This window comes from Anabrus simplex, chromosome 5 (assembly GCF_040414725.1).
Source record: "Anabrus simplex isolate iqAnaSimp1 chromosome 5, ASM4041472v1, whole genome shotgun sequence".
Classification (NCBI taxonomy): Eukaryota; Metazoa; Arthropoda; class Insecta; order Orthoptera; family Tettigoniidae; genus Anabrus; species Anabrus simplex.
This window is the reverse complement of record NC_090269.1, coordinates 44,302,306-44,327,467: the sequence shown is the minus strand read 5'-3', so window position 1 is coordinate 44,327,467 and position 25,162 is coordinate 44,302,306. Positions and strand designations below refer to the sequence as shown.

The following is a 25,162-nucleotide window of genomic DNA, read 5'->3' as shown; positions in this document are numbered from 1 at the left end:
TCCTAAGCTTAATAGTTATTAGTGGACGGTTACCTAGTTTTAGGTTAGTTTAGTTGTAGTTGGTAGTGGTTATCTTTGAGTTACGAACTGGTTATTGTGGTTGTTTTTTAATTATGCTTTATGGTTCCCAGCTTTTAATTATTCTGCCCACGTCAACTATTCTCATCGTGATTTTGTGATTTACATTTACAGAACGTAACCTGTTGAGGAGAGGCAATGAGAAATATCTGAACTTGTAATTTATTCTTACTTTAAGCTTAAAAGTACTTTTGTTTTTCATGTTATCTTATGTGCTCTAGTATTACGAACATATAATAAAGCGTTAGAGAATGAATAATGAGTTTAAAAATAACGGCAGTCCGTGAGAGGGGCGTGGCACTACCTATTCTTGGCAATATTGTTTAGTCCTTTGGTGGTGTTCCACGAGAGTCGGAGTTTGAGCGGCGAAAGTAGTAACTACGAAGTACGCTGTATTGTCATAGTTAGTTCCCTCTGCGGCATATAACCCTTTCATACAGGCTGAGTGTTTAATAAAACTTGTAGGCCTAATGCAATTCAATAAACTTTGACCCGTTCCTAAGCTCTTGCTAATAATTATAGCATTTAAGACAGAACACGCCATTGCCGATAAGTATGAGATTTCATAATCACTAACAAAATATCAGTTTCTGGCAATAACCTCAACAAATGCACATGTTCAATACACAATAGAACTGTGCAACTAGCCACTAATTAACTTGCAAAAATAAACTAACAACGAAAATAATACTCAGAAAACAAACACGTGAGTAGAGAAAGCAGCAACAACTAACACAGTATCACTCCGAATATCACAAAAGCGGCTGAAAGTAAGCCAACCCACGTGACGATAGCTTCTTTAAATGTGGCATCGCTGTTATCGTTCCCATAGCGACAGACAATTTTCGTGCAGCTTTAGTCAACTTTTTCTTGCCAGTGGCCTAAACGTCAAACTCGAATTCTCGTCGGCCTTAGTATAAAACAGTAATGTAACGATATGGTTAATGTTGGCTATATTACTGTCTTCGTGGTGTACAGGCCGTACTGTAGGTAGCGCGCCAAGCACGGGCAAGCCAAGACCATCTCCAATAGTATGTGTTGAAGATGGTCTTGGACTCTTGGCCAAGCCCATCAGCTGATCGGTTAGGGCTGTCTAAATGAATGTTATGCATTGTACTTGTGAATGTAATTTATAATAATTGAGAGCGTTCTTCGGGTAACTGTGAGTGTTAAAAGACTTACCTTTTTTGTTAAGTATACGTATTGCATGCTTTTTCTCTAAATTTATTACATTAGAATTTACATAAACAGCTCTTGCTGAGATAATGAAACCTCATAGTTTAGGTTAGGTATGTTAGTTTCATGTAATGACTAATGTAAATTCAAGGAACGTAATATTTCTCATGGAATTTATTCATTGAATCGTTACCGTATAGCATATTTTTGTGGAAATATAATGCTAATCATTTAAATACATTGTTGCAATGCCGAAAAGTTGTGTGCATCACGACGAATATCTAACTATACAAGTGACTATACACACTATATACCAATATTCTCACGTCTTACGAATGAGGGAAGAAGAAACTTATGAAGGACCAAAATCCTAATCGAAAATGTAACTATTACGAAGAATACATGTGTATGTTTCACTCATTTTCCCGACCTGAGGGTGAGTTCTGCTTTTGGCTTTCTTCTTGTTATGTAGATATATGGCAGTGCGTTTGCAGTGCGTTTTATTGTTGATAAAGTAGAGGAGAATCGGGTAATATGGAATAGTCGAGTAATATGGAATACCACAATATCTTGCCTGTAAGGTACACCTCTCAGGTGGAAACTCGTCGAATTACGGTAAATGTTCTCATGATGCTTTGTATTCAGTTTCGACATGCTCGTGAGTGAGGTTAGTGCGTGGAGCAAGAATATTTGTTTTTCATATTTGAAAAGCTTTTGCAGGTAATTCTTTTAAAGCTTGTATTAATTACCAAAACTGAGTTTAGTCCTGGGAAATCCAATGTTACATATTGTACAAGAGTTGCTTATATTGCTACACCAGTGTAACTTCCTTGTTGTGCAAAGTTTATGGCATGACGAATCCTTTAATTCAAACATGGTGTGTCGGGATATATGGAATACTGTTTTAGTTTCAAAGTAAAATGACGTTTAAAATTAATTAAAATTAATTTCATTAATCCTGGTATATTATAACATTTAATTACCTATAGATCTCAGTTTCTGCATCTGTGACTTTTGTCACTGAATGAACAAGTGGCTATAAAAAGAAAACTCTGAATAATTAGTGTATACAGATTATCATTTAAGTTATTTACCAATTTTATTCTTTCGATTTTTAAAAATTTCTGTACGTCCACCTATAAGAACGTTCCTTAAATATAACTGAAAGAATTTATTTGTAGCTGTATTTTAATTTACATATTATTTACCCTACTATTCCATATTAGCCGACTATTCCGTATTACCCACCAAGTGCAACTTTTTGAAAGAAATAATTTTGACGTGAAGACAATAACAATTTTAAAATATAGAGAATCTTGGCTAATGGTTTGAATTTTCAAACCATATTAATTTATATTTCATAACTGATTTCGGAAAGAAGTTATACTGCCAGAAGTAAATGGTATTCCATATTATACGACTCTCCTCTACAATCCTAAAAGTAACATAGATGATCAGTAACCAAGCGAGCCTACATTTGTGTTATTTCTTGGGTTAAGTAATATTGAGAATGTGCAATAAATGCGGAATCCAGTCCAAAATGTAGAACGCAATGCGGTTTATAAAATCCAACCTCTGTTAAAAGATTTTGGCATTGTTATGCATACACTTTAAACAATTTAAATTAAATTATTGCTGCTAGACAATATTTAGGTATTACAAGTAATGCAACTTAATTCCTTGAAGGACAGTGCCAGAAGTTCCAAAAAAATGAAACCACCAAAACTAGAGGTATGGTGGCAAAGCCTTATTTTTTTATTTGTGTACGTTTGTTGTCTCCATATTTTTATTAATGCACAATAAATTATGATTTGTTGGGTACATGAACGATTAATATAAAACAATCGTTGCGATTTGACCACTTTGATCCCATTTTAAGTCTACTTCTCCTAAAATTATCTAGACGTAACCTACAAGATATCAAAGGATTACAGATGTTCGTGATCTCACCTGTTCTATTAATACAACATTTGCGAATATTTTTTAACTACAAAGCACAGACTTATCGTGTGTTTGCAGCGCGCGGGTCGGCCGGAGAAACTGCCTCTTTGCGTGACGTCATCGGAACGCACACGGGTATTTTCGTATGTTGAAGGTTGGCAGCCCTGTTTAGTTTGGCAATGAAAATTGCAAACAACGCCCAGACGCTCAAGGACAATGACTTGACAAGCCTACAACAGCTGTTGCCCGAGTCCTGTGGTTATCTTCTCGGTCGGCGATAAGGACGGAACAAGTGTTGTATTTCGAGACTCTCTTCTAGCCATGAAGGCCAGTCTGTGATTGTTCTTGAACGGAGTGAGAGCAGTCATCATGGCTACGTCACAAGTGTTGAGCGAACAGGAATGGCTGTGCGCTGTTCAGAAAAGGCTCAGGACTAATGACTGTAAAATTCTGAAAGTTACTGTCAGTCAACTGGGTGGAGATGTTGGCGGCTTCTTGGGTGACCATCTTCGGGTAAGTTTATACAAACAAAGTCATGGCGAACTGGTTGAACATGTGACATCAAATTTTCTCTGAAAATGAATGTTATTATTATATTCACATCTGTTAAGGCCACAGGGGCCCCGGGTTCGATTCCCGCCAGGGTCGGGAATTTTAACCATAATTGTTTAATTTAACTGACACGGGGGCTGGGTGTATGTGTCGTCTTCATCATCATTTCATCCTCATCACGACGCGCCGGTCGCCTACGGGCGTCAAATCAAAAGACTTGGCGAGCCTCCTCGTGGCCATGATCGTTAAGGTGCAAGATCTGTATGGTTTGACACCGCGGTTGGCCGGTTCGAGTCCCGTTGGCCGTCAGGGTTGGAGAGGTGGTGATATATAATTTCTAATCACTAGATTGCGTGCCAAAAGCCTGGATTCAATTCCAAACCTCTCCATAGTCTTCATATGGAGTGAAAGCACATGACGCTGTTGATGGTGATTCGTCCATCGGATGGAGAAGTTAAGCCTTGGGTAGACCCCTTGGTGCTATTCGTGAGGAGTAGGCTCTGTACCGGGACTCGGTTTCACCCTCTCCCTTCCTACTATTATATGTCGCACCCAACCTCACTTCATCCCATTAACTCCTCTGAGGAGGTTAACGTCAGGAAGGACATCTGGCCGTGAAACTTAGATTCGTCTAACTTCATACCCGATCCCGTAAATAAACGGGACAAGGGTTGGACATAACACATTTTCACCTGTTTAACATTCTGCCAACTATTGCCCGTATTAAACAATACCAGAGTATTGGAAATTCGTCCTGAGAATATGTTTTTTAGCATGCCAATACTTCTGCTGACACGAGTCTCTCACATTTAAGTACTCGTGGCTGTATCGGAATTCGATCCCATAAATGTGTGTGGATACAAAGCCCGGCTCCTTGGAAGAATGGTCAATGTTGAGGCCTTCCGTTCAGAGGGTCCCGAGTTTGATTCCAGGCCGGGTCGGTGATATTAATGGTATCTGGTTCGTTCCTCTGACTCGCAGAGTGTTTCCTCCTATGTATTCCTCTTCACTTACACACAACATTACCAACTACCACCGAAACATGCAGTAGTGAATACATCCCTCATTGGCGTCAGGAAGGGCATGCTGCAGTAAAATAAAGTCATATGTGCGACATAGTTCGTATCCGCGACCTCACCAATACGGTATGTGTCAAATGCTGGGGCTGCACCTTAATTAAGGCCACGGCCATTTCCTTCTCACTCCTAGCCCTTCCCTATCCCGTCGTCGCCGTAAGACCTATCTGTATCGGTGCGACATAAAAGAACGAAACTCGGGTTCGATTCTCAGCCAGTGCAACGATTTTAATTTCTCAGCTGAGGTCAGTCAGCTTGTAGAGACCAACCGAGGACTTGTTGATAAGAGTGGCAACGAACCCGGTCACGAAAGCCTAGTAATACGCTGAGAATATCGTGACGCCGTGAAAACAGAAGAAGAGTTGTGTGCGTACAAACTGTCTAACGGTCACACTAATCAGCATGCCACTATCCCCTCGTTTACGAACTACCTCCGAAGGTCAGTGGTACAGTGTTCGTTCTATGATCCCAGCTTCGCGGGGTCAATTCAGGCAGTCATTTATTGTTGGCATGCTCGAGACCTCTAGTGACGCACTGTCAGCAATTCATCAATTCATCAATTCATCTTTATATTATATCCAGAAGAGTTCCGTTTTGTCTGTTAGAAAGCAGCCTACAGTAAACGGCACCACTTCAGGAGATATGCAGCCTGGCAAAACTAATTTGTTATTATTATTATTATTATTATTATTATTATTATTATTATTATTATTATTATTATTATTATTAGCCAGTCCTTTGGCGTAAGGGCGACGTGTCTGTCTCTTACCTGGAGGACTCGGGTTCGATCCTCAGCCAGTGCAAGGAGTTTAATTCTCAGCTGAGGTCAGTCAGCTTGTAGAGACCAACTGAGGACCTGTTGATAAGAGAGGCAACGGACCCGGTCAAAGCCTAGTAATACGCTGAGGATATCGTGACGCCGGTCACGTGGCACTCCATCCAGTGTCTGCAAACCGTCTGACTGGACAGCACTCCTCTTGGCAAGCGGAGGCCTGTAATGCGGTGTATGTACCACCGTATTTCTTCTTCTTCTTCCACCACTTTTCGCACACCCCGGTGGGATTTCAGGTGTAAACTGTTTCTCGGATGTTTTGATATTTTTTAACGGCCGGATGTCCTTCCTGACGCCAAACTTTCGTGGAGACATGTATACACCATTGTGTGTTTCTTAGAGCTGGTGAGTAGTGCGGGAGGCTACATGAATATGCATAAATATGCACGTTTATGCAAGGTATGTTGTTTATTGAGACAAGCACGAAGAAGAATTAACCAGCCGCGGCTAAAATTCTTGCCACATGGTCGGGAATTAAACCCAGCACCATCTATCTGAAGCAAAGACCGCACTCCTGACAATTCAACAGAAGAACTGGGCATTATTATTATTATTATTATTATTATTATTATTATTATTATTATTATTATTATTATTATTATTATTATTATTATTATTAATGAGATAGCCACATACTTACTGTCTGGTCTTTGCTACATAATTTTGTAGGATTTTGGTTAAAACATTCTCCGCTTTATGACATGTTTTTGTTCGGAAATAGGCCTTCTTTTATTTTCAAAAGCCTCTATGTCCAGTTTTCGGTTTCAAAAACAGTCCCCAAGTCTAAATTAAATCGTATAAATTTGTTAGTTTCCAGGCCTGTAGTTTTTGGGAAGGAAGGGACTGTTTGTTCGGTACCACCGGGTCGTTCCTGCTTTTCACTGATCAATCCAAGTCGAACGTTAATGTTTCGTGGCAGATTCTGTTGGCTTGTTTGTAATGTTATGGCTCACTTGTTAAGCTTGCTACGTGAGTGATGTGTTAGTAATACTGTGTTAAGATATTTTCAGTGCATAGGTGTGGAAGCTAGCGCCCACGCGCTAAATAGGCCCTGGCTCTCATAACAGCACCGCCGTCTCGATCCTCCTATACTGCCTGCTCTATGCGAGCCTTTTTGCGACTACGCTGCGACAAAATTTCTCCGCTAGATGGCAGACATAGACGCACAATGTTCTAAACTTATTCTAATGATGACAGCCTACAAAACACTATGCAGTATGGTCATATGTTCACTGAAGCTCGTAAATTACATTAGTAATATTAAATATCGGCAATATTACCTGTATGAAGTCGCAGTAGGCCTCTTCATGCACAATTTAAAGATTTTCCTGGTCTAAGGCTTGGAGTGATACCGTAGGTACTTTTTGTGTTCTTGCCAACGCAATATCAAATACCGTAATAGAGGTCTTACGAACTTGGTTAGGATAATATAATTAACAGTTTGCTGATGTTCTTTGACCTAACGCTGTTACAAAATACATTCGGAAAGTTTTTTTTAAATATTTGTTTTACGTCGCACCGACACAGATAGGTCTTATGGCGACGATGGGATAGGAAAGGCCTAGGAATGGGAAGGAAGTGGCCGTGGCCTTAATTAAGGTACAGCCCCCAGCATTTGCCTGGTGTGAAAATGGGCAACCACGGAAAACCACATTCAGGGCTACCGACAGTGGTGTTTGAACCCACTGTCTCCCGGATGCAAGCTCACAGCTGCGCGCTCCTAACCGCACGGCCAACTCGCCCGGTATTCTGAAAGGGAAGACGTCGCAAGTCCTCGTATTACTCTCGTACGTTTGAAGGACTTCGACAATAGAGCACAGCAGCTTAAACGAACTCCTGCAGATGCTTCACCAGAACAATAAAACAAGGTTTTGGGTATCAAACTCCTCCCCTGTCCTGATGCATAATCATTTCCATTTAGCGGTGTCTAAGCAATGAGATGTTGCTGACACAAATGTCACATTCCATCCTCTCTTCAATAACACGAACCTTGTACCCGCAAATTCGGATCTGATTTCCTGTTTCTAGTTTAATTGGAATATTATCGTCTGGATATCTGAGGTTGTGCAAAATGTGATTGTCTGTCACAATTCTTATCGCAAGGAATCCACTATCCTCCACAGCTTTAATCACCTTCTGGAAAAACATCCGCAGCCTGTTTCCAGTCATTCGACCGGGTCAGGAATGGAATGAATGAATCGCCCATCTAGGAGCGAGGATAGGAATTTTGCCGGCTGCCGAAGCCTGTCCAGGGCAACGATTAATTAATGACAGATGAAATGAAATGATATTCGAGAGTGTTGCTGGAATGAAATATGACAGGGAAACCCGGAGTATTTGAAGAAAAACTTGTCCCGCCTCCGCTTTGTCCAGCACAAATCTCAATGGAGTGACCGGGATTTGAACCACAGAACCCAGCGGGGAGAGGCCGGCGCACTGCCGCCTGAGCCGCGCAGGCTCCATTACCTTCTGAAATAAGGTGAAAAGGCACAGATGCGGGAGTAATCTGAGGATATCCAATTACTTCCTTTATTAGGTCATTGCCTAGAGAAAGCCGACAGCCGCTTTTCTCTTCATTCCCTTCTAGACGGTATTTCATGGAGTCGTATCTTTTCTGGCTGCGAACCACCTTGCCGAGATCGGCAAAATGGTATACAACAGTTGAATATTTCGGGGAAGGAATCTGAAGTTTCAGTTCTACAAAAAAATATACCTTGCACGAATGGAAAGAAACAAGTACCAACACCTTAAAATCACTTTTGAAATATCTATAAGCATAACATAATTAATTCATTTCACAGTTCTATACAAAATATCTCTTGTACGAACGGAAATGACCAGACACGTTTACTCATAGTACGAAATAACTTGTTTTCACACACATTCATGCACCAATAACACAGTGCTACACCCACACTGACAGCGAAGATTGTGCGTCTACTGCTGCACTCTTACGGCGACTTGGAGAAATATTGGTAGTCGCGCCTTCCTGTGTTAAACTAGTAGCATAGAGCAGGCAGTATAAGAGGATCGAGACGGCGGTGCATAACAGTCGCTCGTTTATCGCATTCCCCGACAGATGGCAGCAGGATCTAAGGCCATATATAATTATCAAGCGGTGTGTTCTGAAATGCTACAGCACTGTGAAGTGACTCGTATGTTTATAACGTTCTTCGTAAGCAGGATATGCGGCGAAGTGTTCAAATTCATTGTTGAAAGAGTGGATAGACTTGCATCAAGATAATTGGAGAGACTTTCTCGCTTTATGAAGTTCCAATGAATTAAACATTACCAGAAAAATAGCAAAAAGCTCTTCAAGGAATTGATAAGGAATAAGTTCGCGTGCTTCGTTTCAATCCTCGTCTATTAGTTAAAGTGCGATCAACAGCACATGTTGGTGACTGCACTGCCTTCGTAATGTACAGGCCGTACTGCAGAAAGCCCACCATGCCCCTCAGCTGATCGATTGAGGCGAGCTAAGCGTTATACTTGTGAATGTAATTCATAAGGATTGGGAGCATTCTTTGGATAACTGCGGGTGTTGAAAGACAGACCAGTATATTGCATGCTTGTTCTCTTAATTTATCACATGAGGATTTACATAACCAGCTATTGTTAAGATAATGAGACCTCATAATTTAGGTTAAGTATGTTATCATCTTATGATGAGTAATGTAAATTAAAGGGACTTCTCGTGGAATTTATTCGCTGAATTGTTACCGTATAACACGTTTTTGTGGAAATATAATGTGTTGCGAGTTTAAACACAGTGTGTGAAAGTTCGTAGGTGCCACAGTTCTAAGAAGCTGTGCGTACCATGTCGAAAATATAACCGTATGAGTAACTATGAACTTACATTTTCATTTCCTTTGAACGAGGGAAGGATACATTTCTGGGAGACGAAACTCCGAACAGAAAATATAACTGTTACGAACAATACAGCGGTATGTTTCGCAGATATTCCCGAGCTGATGGTGAGTCCTGATTTTGACTTTCTTCTTGGTATATTAATGTATAGCAGAGCGTTTTGTTGTTGATACAGAACAATCATACCAATAACATAAATGATCAGTAACCAAGTAAACTTGCAAATTTGTTACTTCTTGGGTTAGGTAATATTCAGAACGCGGAGCCCTTTCTCCCCAAAATTAATGCGAAGTGAAAGCAAAACCCAGTCTAAACATGTAGAACTAAATGTAGTTTATGATTAAATGATTTTTACATTATTCTTCTTTCTTCTTTCGAATGGGCCACCAGAGGACCACGTGCCAATTTCAATTCCTTCTTCTTTGTTCTTTCCTTTTCTTCCAGTACGCTTTCATCTGTTCACTATGTTTCTTCTTTTTGTCTTCAGACCACTTTGAACCAGTCTTTTTTACTTTCCTACCTTGGAATCCTTCTATTTTCAATACTTTTTCCCGAAAGCCTTCTCTATTATTTATTTATTCTGTTGTTATATTTTTTTTCTAAATCCTTTCTTACTTCATTGACCCAGCTTGTGGTTGATTTCTTACCCCACAAATATCTGAAAATCTTACTGGTTAATCTACTATCTTGCATTCGATATAAATGTCCAAAAAACATAAGTCTCCTTTTCCTCATTACATCTGATATATTTTCTATTTTTTGATATATTTCAGCATTGCTTCGTAATTTCCAACCTTCTGTTGTGTTTTGTGGGCCTAATATTTTCCTCATAATTCCCCTTTCTAGTATTTCTAGTTTATCTAAATTATAGTTTAATGCCAGACATTCGCTTGCATATAGGTAATCTGGCTTCACTACTGTGTTGTAATGCCTTATTTTTGCATTTTTGGATAGGCATCTTTTATTGTACATATCTTTGGTGACACCATAAGCTCTCTCCATTTTATGTACCCTCTCCTCTACTGCAGATTTTTCTAAACCATTTTCTTGGATTATTTCCCCTAGATATTTGAATTTTTTAACCCTCTCTATTTGGCCAATATCTGTTTTCAGAAATTTTGGTGCATCCCAAATATTTCTTAAAAATTTTGTTTTTTCTGCAGAAATTCTTCATCCAGTTCTGCTGGCGATTCTTTCCAAGACATTTACTTGGGTTATAGCAGATGTCACATTTTCAGAAAGTATTGCTAAGTCATCTGCAAATCAAGACAATTTATTTCGATCCTTTTGTTTCCTCTTCCTAACCTTATCGGTGAAATGTTGAGTTCAATAAGTTTTTCGTTCCAAATTCTCACTATTTTCTCTAGGACACAATTAAAAAGAATTGGGGATAGTCCGTCGCCTTGTCGTACACCAGTTTTTATTTTGAAAGGCTGTGATATCTCTCCCAGAAATTTCACTTTAGAGACTGTGTCTGTAAGTGTTTCACGGATTAGATTTGCCAGTTTAGACTTTATGCCAAATTCTCGAATTATTTTATATATTATTATTATTATTATTATTATTATTATTATTAATTTTGTACATTGACGAGTAAAACAATCGTTATGCTTTGACAGGGTTGGTCACACTTTAAACCTACTTCTCCTAAAATTATTTGGACCTACTGACGAGATATAAAGACACAGACGTATCATGTCCTTGCATTGCGCGGGTCTGACGAATAAAAGTTCGGATCTTTGCGTGACGTCATCGGAGTTACAGTACGGCCTGTATATCACGAAGGCAGTTGCGACCGAGAGCAAATCTGTTACTAAAATTTACCTGTTTGTCCGAAAAAACAAGAAACCAAAGTAAGGAAATCATGGAAGGAATCGGGCTGGTACACACCATTCTAGTGACATAAAAATCAATGATTCATAAAATGTGCAATTTCTGCGATGATAAACTTTAAATGAAAACATGTTTTTCCACGTATGATTCTCTTAAAACTGATCAATAAGAATTGAGTGAAGAACATTATACACACAGTATTTCTCTCCTTCTAGTGACTGAGCCTCCCATGAAGAGAAAACACAATTTTACTTTCTTTGAAACAAGATTCAGTACGGAGTTACAAGTTGTGGTGACAAAGAATTAACTCAATACATTTGATAACAGATCTGTTAAAGTAGTGTTTTACAGAATAATGCCGATTTGTCTAAACTAGACAATAGTTCGATAATTGAAGGTGTAAAAAAACATGATTGATGTTCTCCAAGAGAAGAATATACGATTATTCAGAACACATTCAGAATTCGTGAAACGAGGCTAACTTAGGCTACACTACACTACACGTTCCAGTCCTAAGAAAAAGAAGCCATACATTTCTGTTTTGAAGAAAAGACATACAATCCCAGATACGTTATCCCAAATGCAAACATACATTTATTTTCAAGTTTAAAATAAGTACTTTAATGACGTTAAGGCGCAATTAATTGAAATAGACACTGAAGAATATTTTCAAGAGCAAAGAAGTCTTGAGGAAATAGGAAAAAATATAGTAGAAAGTTCACCGAAAACTGGCCTGGTTTGTGCTGTGTTTACTAAAAATAAATACACATTATAACGAGATGAAAATATATAAATATTGCTCTCAATGCGACAGTATTTCCCCACTACAGACAAAATACGGCTCGCTGATTTGTTAGAACAGGGGTTAAGGATGAAGCAGTTATCTCAAACATATGGAATTTCTGTGTTGTTTGTGACGAAAATCAAGTCCGCATAACTTTAAATTCGAAGTGAAAGCTGTGGACATAACGGAATTTCCTGAAACATTGATCCAGTCATGTAACAGTCATTCCTTCTTAAATGATTACCTGTTTGAAACTACATTGTACAAGAGATGTAATATTTCTACATATTTTTTTTTCTCTCTTCATGTTTCCAGGGCTGACAAAACATAATTTTCTAAGTTTAAAAATATTTCAAAAAGGAGAAATGGCTGGTCTGTAACTGAATACGTAGACCATAGGTCAGAGAAATTATAGTACTTATTCACACTGCAGTTGCACACATACTCACAAACGACAGACCATGAATTACACTGGCAGAAAAAATCAAATACCAAGAGAGGGTTGTGCTAGATTAACGAACGTTTATACATCTGAAAGATGACGTTGATTCAGATTTCCAGCTAATCGTATTAGCGTGGTGCTAGTAGCGGCCCCATGATATTGCACATCAGGTTTGCTTTAAATATGGGCTGTACTGTGCGAGAGCGTTAGTTACCTGTGAAATTGGACGGAGTGACTGTGAGTGGTCAATAAATCCTTTACGACGACGAAGTTGCCAGTATCAACAGCTCACTGCGGTTGAACGAGGCCGTATAACAGGGCTACGTGAAGGTGGATGTTCTTTCCGCACTATTGCAGAACGACTTGGCAGGAATGCCTCCACCGTGCATGCGTGCTGGCAGCAGTGGTCACGCTCCGGACGTCCCCGTGGCACCACCGAGAGGGAGGACCACCGTATTCGGCGTATTCCAGTGGCAATTGGCACCACAGTGACGCAACGAACCGTTCGAAGTCGGTTACTTGAAGGACAGCTTCGAGCCAGATGACCTGCGGCGTACATTCCACTTACCCCAAACCACCGCCGTCTGTGACTTCAGTGGTATCAAGCGAGAGCTCATACGAGGATGGAGTGGAGATCCGTTGTGTTTTCCGATGAAAGCCGGTTCTGCCTTGGTGCCAGTGATTAGTCGTGTGTTGGTTAGAAGGAGACCAGGTGAGCGCCTGCATTCCACCTGTCTGCGGCGTCGACACACTGGACCTACACTGGGAGTTCTGGTATGGGGAGTAATTCCCTATGACAGCAGGAGCACTCTCGTGGTTATCCCACGCACTCTTGACTGCAGATGTATACGCCCGTCTGGCGATTCGACCTGTCGTGCTGCCATTTTGAACAGCATTGCCGGGGGGTGGGGTTCCAACAGGATAATGCAGGCCCCCATGCCGCTGTTGTAACCCAATGTGCTGTACGGAATGTCGACAAGTTGCCCTGGCCTGCTCAATTCCCCGATCTGTCCCCAATCGAGCACGCATGGGACATTATTGGATGACAACTCTAGCGTCATCCACAACCCGCACTAAACGTCCCTGTATTGGCTGAACAGGTGCAACAGGCATGGAACTCTATCCCACGAGCTGACATCTGGCACTCGTACGACATGCCTACATTCAACAGTCAGGCGATTACATCGGTTATTAATGGACCAGCATGACACATTCGCGATGGCTTTTCTCGCGCGGATGTTAACCTGTAGTCTTGTACCTTTAATCAATTAAATATGTGACCTCGACAAATATATTGCCAAAATTTCCGTATTCGACATTCGACATGGTCTTTGGATATTTTTCCGACAGTGTAGTTGACGTATTTTAAGAATTTGGTGATACTCTTTTACAACCTATATTATCATGTTCGATTCCTGCAGATCAGCTAAATTCTTGAAGTTATTACGCAGTTGCTTTTAAAAGGATTTTATTTGCTAATTAACGTTTGTTAATGGAATAGTACGCCACCCATGGTGTATGGAAGGAGATTGTAATAACTGGAGAAAATTTATAGCGATGCATGCTTTTTACTCATCGTTTGTTTCGTCACTTTCTGATTTCCAGACTAACTTATATACCATTTGTTGATCATGTTTTCTGTCGTTTACCGTCCCAGTTAAGCTGTGGTAAATTTACATCACCCGCTGCAGTCACGTTATTTTCACAGTCGTTTCCGACATAGCTGATTATCTTATGAAATAATGCTGCATCCAAACCCACTCTGTTTCCCGAACAACCCTTCTAAACAAATTCCCTAACCTATATCTATCGCCGCGGTTAAAGTGAAGGCCTTCTGAGCGCAGAACTCATCGCCTACTCACCCATTAGAATTTACAAATCGTACTCTCAGTTTCTCACATGCTCCATAGTCTAATTAAAATCCCCGATCTCCTTCCAGTGCCCCTCCTACACAGAATCCCACTGATAACAATATCCGCTTCCCTAAACTTCTCCTGCGCTGCGTTAATCAGATCTCACACATCCACAACTATATTGGTACCTACTCCTGCTTGCCTTACGTTGTTGGTGCCAACGTGAAAAACTACCACCTTTTCGTTACCATACTCTTTCCCTTCTACTTTCCTCAACACCTGCATTAACCCAATTCCTGGATAACACTCTACCCTGGTTCTATTTCCTCCACACACTTTCCCCACGTGCCTAACAACAATAAAGTCGCCCATGACCAGAGCCTCAATCCCACCCATCTCATTAGATCCCCTTCTCTCCTGGGCTCCCGTAACTTCTCTGACGGCTGCAGACCTACTTTCACCTCCCTTCTCTCCTCTTATGACCCTGTTCCATTCCCTCTTCCTATTCTCTGTTCTACCTTTCCTACCGTTCCCTTCAATCAATAAAATCAATCAACACCACTGATATACATTTAGTACAGTCGCCCAGGTGGCAGATTCCCTATCTTTTCTTAAATAACTGCAAAGAATTAGGAAATTTATTGAACATCTCCCTTGGTAAATTGTTCCAATCCCTAACTCCTCTTCCTGTTGCTTCGCCCCTCCTCTGTAACACATCCCTTTTCCTCTCTTCCCTCTGCTGTTCTACCTGCAGTGACTCATACCGACTCATCACTGATACCTCTGCTGAACTCACTCCTAGGTGAGAACCCTTAGCCCTCAATTTCCTTCCCCTTAAAACATTAGCCTGCCTATTATCGAAAACTTCTCCCTTCCTCCCCTCTCTCATGTATAACTATCATACCGTGAACATTGTTGAAGGGAGACCTATATTCCTTTATCTCCCCTGTTAGAATCGTAATTATCTCCAACTCTCTAACCCCCCTCATACTCCTTAATGCATGCCCACATACCCAGTCCATGCACCTACATTTCTTAGCCATTCTGCAACCTTCTTCTGGAGCTAACGGGATCGCTACGGTGACACCGACTGAAACCCACGGCGTGTTTGTGTTTGATGCTGATTTCTCGGCATTGGTAGCTGCTAAAAGATCGGTCATTTACGGAATTTTTCGTTAAGCAGCCACGTGGCATGCGTATTCTGGACTTGGATTATATTGCAACAGAAACCTTATCTCATTGTTGCTTCGAAGGCGATCTTAACCGAAGCTCAGATTTAGCAACCGGTCTCACAAAGCCCGTTTGAATTCGTCTGCGAAGCGATCTGATTTGCTAACTTCAGCAGCTGATAAAATGACGGCGCGAGATATCGACTTTTTTTCAAATTATTTATCAGTATGACAAACCCTCAAATATCCAGTTCACGTTGTTTTCAACCACCCTGTATAAGGTAATCTTGCGTTCTGCAATCAACTGCTCTGGTCCGTGTTTACGAAAGAGAACAATTTCGCAAAAAGAAAAAACCATTGTAAAGTAATTCCTGAAGTAAAAGAGAGGAGAGATCTTTCCTTTTTGCCTGCCAGGGACCCACAGCAACACCCCTAGAAAGTTTCTTATTTATACAGAGAAATTTAAATGGAGAATATATCAATCTGGGAAATGTGACCATTTTGTATGTTCCTATTGGCGTGAGTAGTTTACCATTTTCCCCGATAGAGTTCGTATCGTGCGTGGGTACGGAGATGACACATTCTTTGAAAATAGCAAAACTAGAAAGTTTGAAAGTGTAATGGCATGTGCCGGATGTAGGCCTACCCGTGACGTGAATGTGTCAATTACAGAATGGGTGATATCCACCGACTTTTTAATCCAGCCCAATGGAATTGACACTGGCCAATGGTCTAACCAATCCAGACAAATGGTTCTCTCCCTAGCCAGTAGCCTAACCAATCTACACCAATGGTTTTATAACTAGCCACTTGTCTAACCAACGTGGACCACTGGTCCTGCAACTAGCCAATTATAACCAATGAAGACCAATGGTCCTGTCACTATCCAATTGTCTAACCAATGCAGAAAACGGTCCTGTCACTAGCCAATTGTCTAACCAATGCAGACCAACGGTCCTGTCAGTAGCCAGTGTTCAAACAAATCCAGACCAATGGTCTTGTCACTAGTCAGTTGTCTAACAAACGCGGACAAATGGTCCTGCTACTATAAAATTTACAACCAAAGCATACAATGGCCCTGTCACTAGCCAATCGTCGAACCAATGCAGACCAATGGTCCAGTCACTAGCCAATTGTCTGAAGAATGCAGACCAATGGTCCTGTCACTAGCCAGTGGGTTAACCAATCCAGACAAATGATTTTGTCACTAGCCAGTGGTCTAACTAGTCCAGACCATTGATCTTATCACTAGCTAAAAGTCTAACCAACGCCGATCAATGGTCCTGTCACTAGCCAATTGTCTAACCAATGCAGTCCAATGGCCTTGTTAATAACCAATCAAGACCAATAGTCTTGTCACTGGCTAGTTGTGTAACCAATGGAGACCAATGGTCCTGTCACTAACCAATTGTTTAACGAATCCAGAACAATGGTCTTGTCACTAGCCCATTGTCTAACCAATGCAGACCAATGGTCTTGTCACTAGCCAATAGTGTAACCAATCCAGACCAATGGTCTTGTCACTAGCCAATAGTGTAACCAATCCAGACCAATGGCCTTGTCACTAAACAATGGTTTGACCAATCCAGGCCAATGGTCTTGTTGTGATCCAATGGCGTAACCAATCCAGACTAATGATCTTGACACTAGCCAATGGTCTAACCAATGAAGAAAAATGGTCCTGTCACTAGCCAATTATCTAACAAATTCAGACTATTGATCCTGTCAGTAGCCAATGGTCTAACAGTGAAGATCTTGGTCCTGTCGCTAGCCAAATATCTAACCGATGAAGAACAATGGCCTTATCAATAGCCAGTTGTCTAACCAATCCAGACCAGTGATCTTGTCAATAGCCAATGGTCTAATCAATGTAGACCAATGGTCTTGTCGCTACCCAATGGTCTAACCAATCCAGACCAATGGTCTTATCAATAACCAATTGTCTAACCAACACGGACCAATGGTTCTGTCATTAACTAATTGTCTAACCAATACACACCAATGGTCCTGTGGTCCTGTCCCTATCCAGTTGTCTAACCAACGCAGAACAATGGCCCTGTCACTAGCCAATAGTCTAACCAATGGAGACCAATGGTCCTTTCATTAGCCAATTGTCTAACCAATCCAGACCAAAGGTCCTGCCACTAACCTATTGTCTAACAAATGCATACCAATGGTCTAACCAATCTAGACCAATTGTCTTATGGTTAGGCAATGGCGTAACCAATCCAGACCAATGGTCTTGACACTAGTCCATGATCTAACCAATGCAGAACAATGGTGCTGTCACCAGCCAATGGTTTAACAAATTCAGACCAATGATCTTGTCACTAGCCAATTGTCTACACAATCCAGACCAATGATCTTGTCACTATCCATTTGTCTAACCAATACTGACCAATGGACGTGTCACTAGTCAATGGTCTAACCAATCCCTAGCAATGGTCTAGTCACTAACCAATGATCTAATCAATGTAGAACAATATTCCTATCACTAGCCTATTGTCTAACCAATGCAGACCAATTGTCTTGTCACTAATTAATCCAGACCAGCAGACAAATGGTCCTGTGACTAGCCAATTGTCTAACCGATCCAGACCAATGGATTTGTCACTAGCCAATTGTTTAACCAATGCATACTAATGGTCGTGTCGCTACCCAACGGTCTAACCATTCCATACCAATGGCCTTTTCATTAGCCAATGGTGTAATGAATTCAGACCAATGGTCTTGTACCTAACCAATTGTTTAACCAGTCCAGACAAATGGTTCTCTCAGTACCCAGTTGTCTAACCAATCCAAAACAATGACCTTGTCACTAGTCCGTGGTTTAACCAAAGCAGACCAATCGTCCTGTCACTACCCAATTGTCTAACCAATCAAGACCAATGGTCTTGTCACTAGCAATTGTCTAAGCAATGCAGACACATCGTCTTGTTGCGAGCGAATGGTCTAACCAATTTAGACCAATGGTCTTGTCACTACCCAATGGTGAAACTAATCCAGACCCCTGGTCCTGTCGTTGGCCAATGGTTAAACCAATCCAGACCAATGGTATAACCAATGAAGACCAATGGCCATGTCATTAGCCAATTGTCTAACCAACCAGACCAATGGTCTTGTCACTAGCAATTGTCTCAGCAGTGCAGATCAATCGTCTTGTCGCTAACCAATGGTCTAACCAATTTAGACCAATGGTGTTGTCGCTACCCAATGGTCTAACCAATCTAGACCAATGGTCTGGTCGCTACTCAATGGTCTGACCAATCCAGACCGATGGTCTTTTCATTAGCCAATTGTTCTAATCAATCCAGATCAATTGTTTAAGCAGTCCAGACCAATGGTCCTATCACTAGCCAGTTGTCTAACCAATCCAGAGCAATGATTTTGTCATTAGTCCGTAGTCTAACCAAAGCAGACCAATGGTCCTGTCCCTGGCCAATTGTCTAACCAATCCAGAACAATGGTCTTGTCACTAGCAATTGTCTAAGCAATACTGAACAATGGTCGTGTCACTAGCCAATTTTCTAACCAATACTGACCAATGGTCGTGTCACTAGCCAATTGTCTAACCAGTACTGACCAATGGTCGTGTCACTAGTCAATAGTCCAACCGATCCCGACCAATGGTCTGGTCACTAACCAATAGTCTAACCAATGCAGAACAATGATCTGGTCACTAACCAATTGTCTAACCAATCCAGACCAAAGGTCCTGCCACTAACCAATTGTCTAACAAATGCAGACCAATGGTCTTATCGTTAGGCAATGGCGTAACAAATCCAGACCAATGGTGTTGACACTAGTCAATGATCTAACCAATGCAGACCAATGGTGCTGTTACTAGCCAATTGTCTAACAAATTCAGACCAATGATCTTGTCACTAGCCAATTGTCTACACAATCCAGACCAATGATCTTGTCACTAGCCATTTGTCTAATCAGTACTGACCAATGGTCGTGTCACGAGTCAATGGTCTAACCAATCCCGACCAATGGTCTGGTCACTAACCAATGGTCTAATCAGTGCAGACCAATGGTCCTATCACTAGCCCATTGTCTGACCAATGCAGACCAATTGTATTGTCACTAATCAATCCAGACCAGCAGACCAATGGTCCTGTGACTAGCCAATTGTCTAACCAATCCAGACCAATGGTCTGGTGACTGACCAATTGTCTACCAGTCCAGACTAATGGTCATGTCGTTAGCCAATGGTCTGACCCATCTAGACAAGTGGTCTCGTCGCTATCCAATGGTCTAACCATTCCATACCAATGGCCTTTTCATTAGCCAGTGGTCTAATCAAGGCAGACCGATGGTCTTGAACCTAACCAATTGTTTAACCAGTCCAGACCAATGGTACTATCACTAGCTAGTTTTCTAATCAACCAGAACAATGACCTTGTCACTTTTCCGTAGTCTAACCAAAGGAGACCAATCGTCCTGTGACTAGCCAATCATCTAACCAATCAAGACCAATGGTCTTGTCACTAGCAATTATCTATGCAATGCAGACAAATCGTCTTGTCGCTAGCCAGTGATCTAACTAATTTAGAGCCATGGTCTTGTCACTACCCATTGGTGTAACCAATCCAGACCAATAGTCCTGTCGTTGGCCAATGGTTAAACCAATCCAGATCAATGGCCTTGTCACTAACCAATTGTCTAACCAATGCAGACCAATGATCTTGTCACTAATCAATCCAGACCAGCAGACCAATCGTCCTGTGACTAGCCAATTGTCTAACCAATCCAGACAATGGTCTTGTCACTAGCCAATTGTCGAACGAATGCAGACTAATGGTCGTGTCGCTACCCAATGGTCTAACCATTCCAAACCATTGGCCTTATCATTAGCCAATGTTCTAATCAATCCAGGCCAATGGTCTTGTCACTGACCAGTTTAAGCAGTTTAACCAGTTTAACCAGTCCAGACCAATTGTACTATCACTAGTCAGTTGTCTAACCAATACAGAACCATGATCTTGTAACTAGTCCGTGGTCTAAACAAAGCAGACCAATGGTCCTGTCACTAGCCAATTGTCTAGCCAATCAAGACCAATGGTCTTGTCACTAGCAATTGTCTAAGCAATGCAGAGCAGTCGTCTTGTCGCTAGCCAATGGTCTAACCAATTTAGACCAATGGTCTTGTCACTATCCATTGTGTAACCAATCCAGACCAATGGTATTTTCTTTATCCAATGGTTTAACTAATCCAGACCAATGGTCTTGTCACTAGCGAAAGGTCTAACCAATGCAGACCAATGGACCTGCCACTAGCCAATTGTGTAACCAATCCAGTCCAATTGTCTTGTCACTAGCAATTGTCTAAGCATTGCAGACCAATACTCTTGTCGCTAGCCAGTGGTCTAACCATGATACCAATGGTCTTTTTGCTACCCAATGTTCTAACCAATCCAGACCAATGGTCTTGTCGTTAGCCAATGGTCTAACCAATCCTGACCAATGGCCTTGTCACTAGCCAATTGTCTAACCAATGCAGACCAATGGACCTGTCGCTACCCAATGGTCTAACCAATCTAGACCAATGTTCTTGTCAGTAGCCAATGGTCTAACCAATGTAGACCAATGATCCTGTCACAAGCCAATGGACTAATCAATTCGGACCAATGGTTTTTGTCTTTAGTCGGACCTGAGATGGCATCTTTGTGTAACGTGTTACAATGTCGTGCGAGCCTGTTTCTGACCTCTCTCTTGCACCTCTGTTATTTAAGTTTTACCATGTAGGTTGATATGGGGCTAGCATGCCCGTACTTTTTGTCTCACGTGTGTCTTTTTATAAGTGGTGATTTCAATGGTAACTCTGGTAGCCTTTTCATCATCATCATCTGTTTACCCACCAGGGTCGGTTTTTCCCTTGGACTCAGCGAGGGATCCTACCTTTACCGCCTCAAGGGCAGTATCCTGGAGCTTAAGACTCTGGGTCGGGGGATACAACTGGGGAGGATGACCAGTACCTCGACCAGGTGGCCTCACCTGCTATGCTGAACACGGACCTTGCGGGGGAATGGGAAATTTGGAAGGGATAGACAAGGAAGAGGGAAGGAAGTGGTCGTGGCCTTAAGTTAGGTACATTCCAGGCATTTGCCTGGAGGAGAAGTGGGAAACCACGGAAAACCACTTCCAAGATGGGTCGGCTGGTGCATGCATTTCAGTGGACTTGGCAGACTGATGTGTAATAACATCAACTTCTGGCCTGGTGAGGAAAGCAACGGGAAACTACCTCATTCCTCATTTCCCTAGTATGTCTCTTCAGTGACGCCTAGGCTGTCTATGATTGCTTTTGGTGGATGTGTGGAGGATCAAACCAGCCTTTGGGCTGAATACCCAACATACATGTTGTGCACCCCTTATCTCTCCCTCCAGACCTCACGGTACTTCCAATCACCACTGATCTGCATTTAGAGCAGTCGCCAAGGTGGTAGATTCCCTATACATTTTTACCTAATATTTTCTTAAGTATTTGCAAAGAATTTGGAAATATATTGAACATCTCCCTTGGTAAATTATACCAATCCCTGACTCCTCTTTTTATGAACGAATTTTTGCCTCAGTTTGTCCTCTTGGACTACCTTTTCTCATGATCTTTGGGGTTCAGGTTGTTCTTTTTTAATGCCAGCCATGAAAAGGTTCAGCTTCCTTTCCCTCAGGCTGGCATCTTCATTTTTAGGCAATGTTTATGATCTCCCCCATTAGAGGGAGGTTATAGACCTTTTGTTTCCTATAAATTATTCCTCCCACCTTCCCTCTGCGTCTAATTCCCAGTCGCCTTCACTGCTTGTATCAAACCTTTCTCTTTCATTTTTCCAATCCAACCTTCCTTACTTTACTGGTGTTGTCTTTTCATTTCAATACTATTACGTTTACTGGGTTTGGAGAAGTTTTCATTTTCATGCCTTTCATGACCTTTTCTTTTCTTTTGCTGATACCTTCATTCTTAGAATTCGAAATTCTTCCTCTTTCCTATTCTGATCAGTTTTAAGACGGAATGATTGTCTACTTGTATTTCCCCTTTACAATAATCACTACCAGTCTTTTCCTTGTCGACTGATATTGAGTAATTCTGTCTGTTTCAGGTGAGGTTGTCCGTGATGACCCATCTCTCGAGTTCTCCGGAGACGCAGGAAGTGGCTTTCTTCGTGAAGAGAATCCCTCTGGACCACCAGAGCCAAGGCGAACTGGTGCAGTCAAGTCAAGGATTCCCCAAGGAGACAGGCCTGTTCTCCACCCTGTTTAGCTTATACCCCGAAAGTGAGAACCCCTGGGCTCCGCAGTGCTACTTCGTGAGGCCCGATGCACTCGTGTTGGATGATCTTATATATGAGAAGTTCCGTCTTGCGGGAAGGAAAAAATGTCTGGATTACGCCCATTGTGTCCTCCTCCTGCGGGCGTTGGCTGTTTTCCACGCGGGATCCATCATTATAGAAGAAAATCAAGCAAAGAAAACTAACAAGCCATGCAGACTAAATGAACTCTATCCTGATTTACTCTTTGAGAACTTTTTTGTTGATGATAACAGTTTCAAAACGAATATGTGGTTTCATTCAGCTGTTGAAAGCCTGGCGTCTTCTGTGATATTGCTGGAAAAGTATAAAAGAAATATTAATGTTAATGAAGTAAATATACAAACATTCAAAAAATTCATTTATCAACTGTATGAGATTGTAAAGCCATCAAATAAGTACAGAAATGTCGTTTCTCACGGCGATCTCTGGACCAATAATATGCTTTTCAAGTACGACGAGGATGATGAAACTCCCGTACAGGTCCGGATGGTGGATTTTCAGTTGGTAAGGTACGCTCCTCCGGCTATCGACGTAATGACCTTCCTTCATATTAACACCCCCCAGGAGTTTCGCATTGCGAACATCGAGAAATTTCTCTCGTTGTACCACAACTGTTTAGGAGAAGAGCTCAGACGCCACGGTTACCGAGTTGAGGACTATCTGCCCTGGCCTGAGTTCAGGGAAAGTTGTGACGTGTACAACATAGCAGGGTGTATCTACGCTCCCTGTTACCACACCTTCAACATAATGGACGAGAGCGTGTTGAGAGAGCGTTTGACTCCGGAAAAGTTCAGCGAGTTCTTCTTCGGCAACAGATATGAGTTGGTGGAGTACTGCTGTGAAACTGATCCTGATTACAAGGAGAGACTGTTGACAGAGCTTGAAGAACTCGTGGAGTGTATGCTTACGAGACAATCGAAAACATTTGAAGATACATCTAAAAGCAATTGATGCAAGAGTTAAATTAACTTTCATGTGGAACATTGTTACATTTACAACCTTCCGGAACTTCTTTCAAAGTACGCGTAAGGAAAAGACCAACCGCGGCTATCAAGAGCATGTATGAGGTAAAAGAATCTACCAAATTGTCGATAAAAACAGCTATGATACTTTTTAATGCCAAAATTCTACTGATTCAGAAAAAGTTAAGAGTAGATGACTTAAACACAATAGAAAAATGTGAAAGTCAGATACTTAAGATATCAGCTTAAAGATTAGCAAATGAGCTAGCCAACGAGCCTTTGCTCGTGGTAGAAGAGTTTAGAATTAAACTACAACTACCATCTATCCGCCCAGAACAGGAACTCCTCACATCCAGACAAGAAAAACGAGAGAAGATTCACCTGGTCTTCTACTCCACAGATGCCATGTTAGATCGTAATTGGACAGGACCAAATAATCGCATACGCAGCGCTCTCACAAGTTTGGCAGTACATGGCTTTCATCATGAGTTGTGCATACAAACAGGTTTTCACGAACCAAATAATCAATGTGTGTATGTCTTGTGCAGGAATTTATGTGAACGGTATCGCTTCAACAAGTGCCGTGAAAGGACTAAATAACTGATTGAATACAGTGAAAATTAGAACAGTCACTCATACATTTGTACCTACAGTCATGGGAAAAAGTATACATACACCTTAAACGTTAAGCAATATTGTCGTTTGTAATTGACGCATTGTCCATAGGCCGCTAGAAATTTCACCACTTTCCTATATTTCGGTATTTCACGAAACATGACTATGAATATGTACCGGAAATAACAATAGTACTTTGGAAATATTTGTTTTAACAAGCATATCATCCAATAATTTCGAAATAGAGATGCATAAAAAGTATTCGTACAGGTGGAAAATCTTCAGATCAAAAACCTTGATGACATTACTTGCAACGCAGGTAAGCAGTAAAGCTCACGTCTTTTACCAAGTCAGTTGTGCTTCAATCGTTGTAAACAACAAGTGATATAGTCTATCAGTAAGATGGGCCGCAAAATGCAAGAAACAACAGAAGAAGGGAGAATGATTATAATTCGGGCTCATAATTTCTGTAAATCTCTCTCGGAAATATCTAAATTTGTGAAGAGACCAAGATCTACAATTCAGGGAATTATTGACAGGTATGGTGAGAGAAAATCTTTCAAAAATGCACGTAGATGTGGACGTCCATGCGAACTAGACGAACTAACTGAAAGACTAAACTTCAGGAAACTTAAGAAAAATCCTAGAATCAGTGCTGCAAAACTGAGGTCT

General features: G+C 41.3%; 1 protein-coding gene across 1 annotated transcript; it reads left to right on the top strand.

Moving 5' to 3' along the window:
* Positions 1 to 3,413: 3,413 nt before the first annotated feature.
* On the top strand, positions 3,414 to 24,519 carry LOC136874306 (uncharacterized). Its single transcript, XM_067147950.2, has 2 exons — positions 3,414 to 3,708; positions 22,704 to 24,519. Exons 1-2 carry the CDS (start codon positions 3,565 to 3,567, stop codon positions 23,862 to 23,864), a joined length of 1,305 nt encoding a protein of 434 aa, XP_067004051.1. The 5' UTR covers positions 3,414 to 3,564; the 3' UTR covers positions 23,865 to 24,519.
* The last annotated feature ends 643 nt before the right edge of the window (positions 24,520 to 25,162 follow it).

Coding starts and splice junctions, on each gene's coding strand:
- LOC136874306 (XM_067147950.2), top strand. CDS start 3,565: ATGGCTACGTCACAAGTGTTGAGCGAACAGGAATGGCTGTGCGCTGTT. Junction 3,709..22,703: donor TCTTGGGTGACCATCTTCGG/GTAAGTTTATAC, acceptor TGTCTGTTTCAG/GTGAGGTTGTCCGTGATGAC.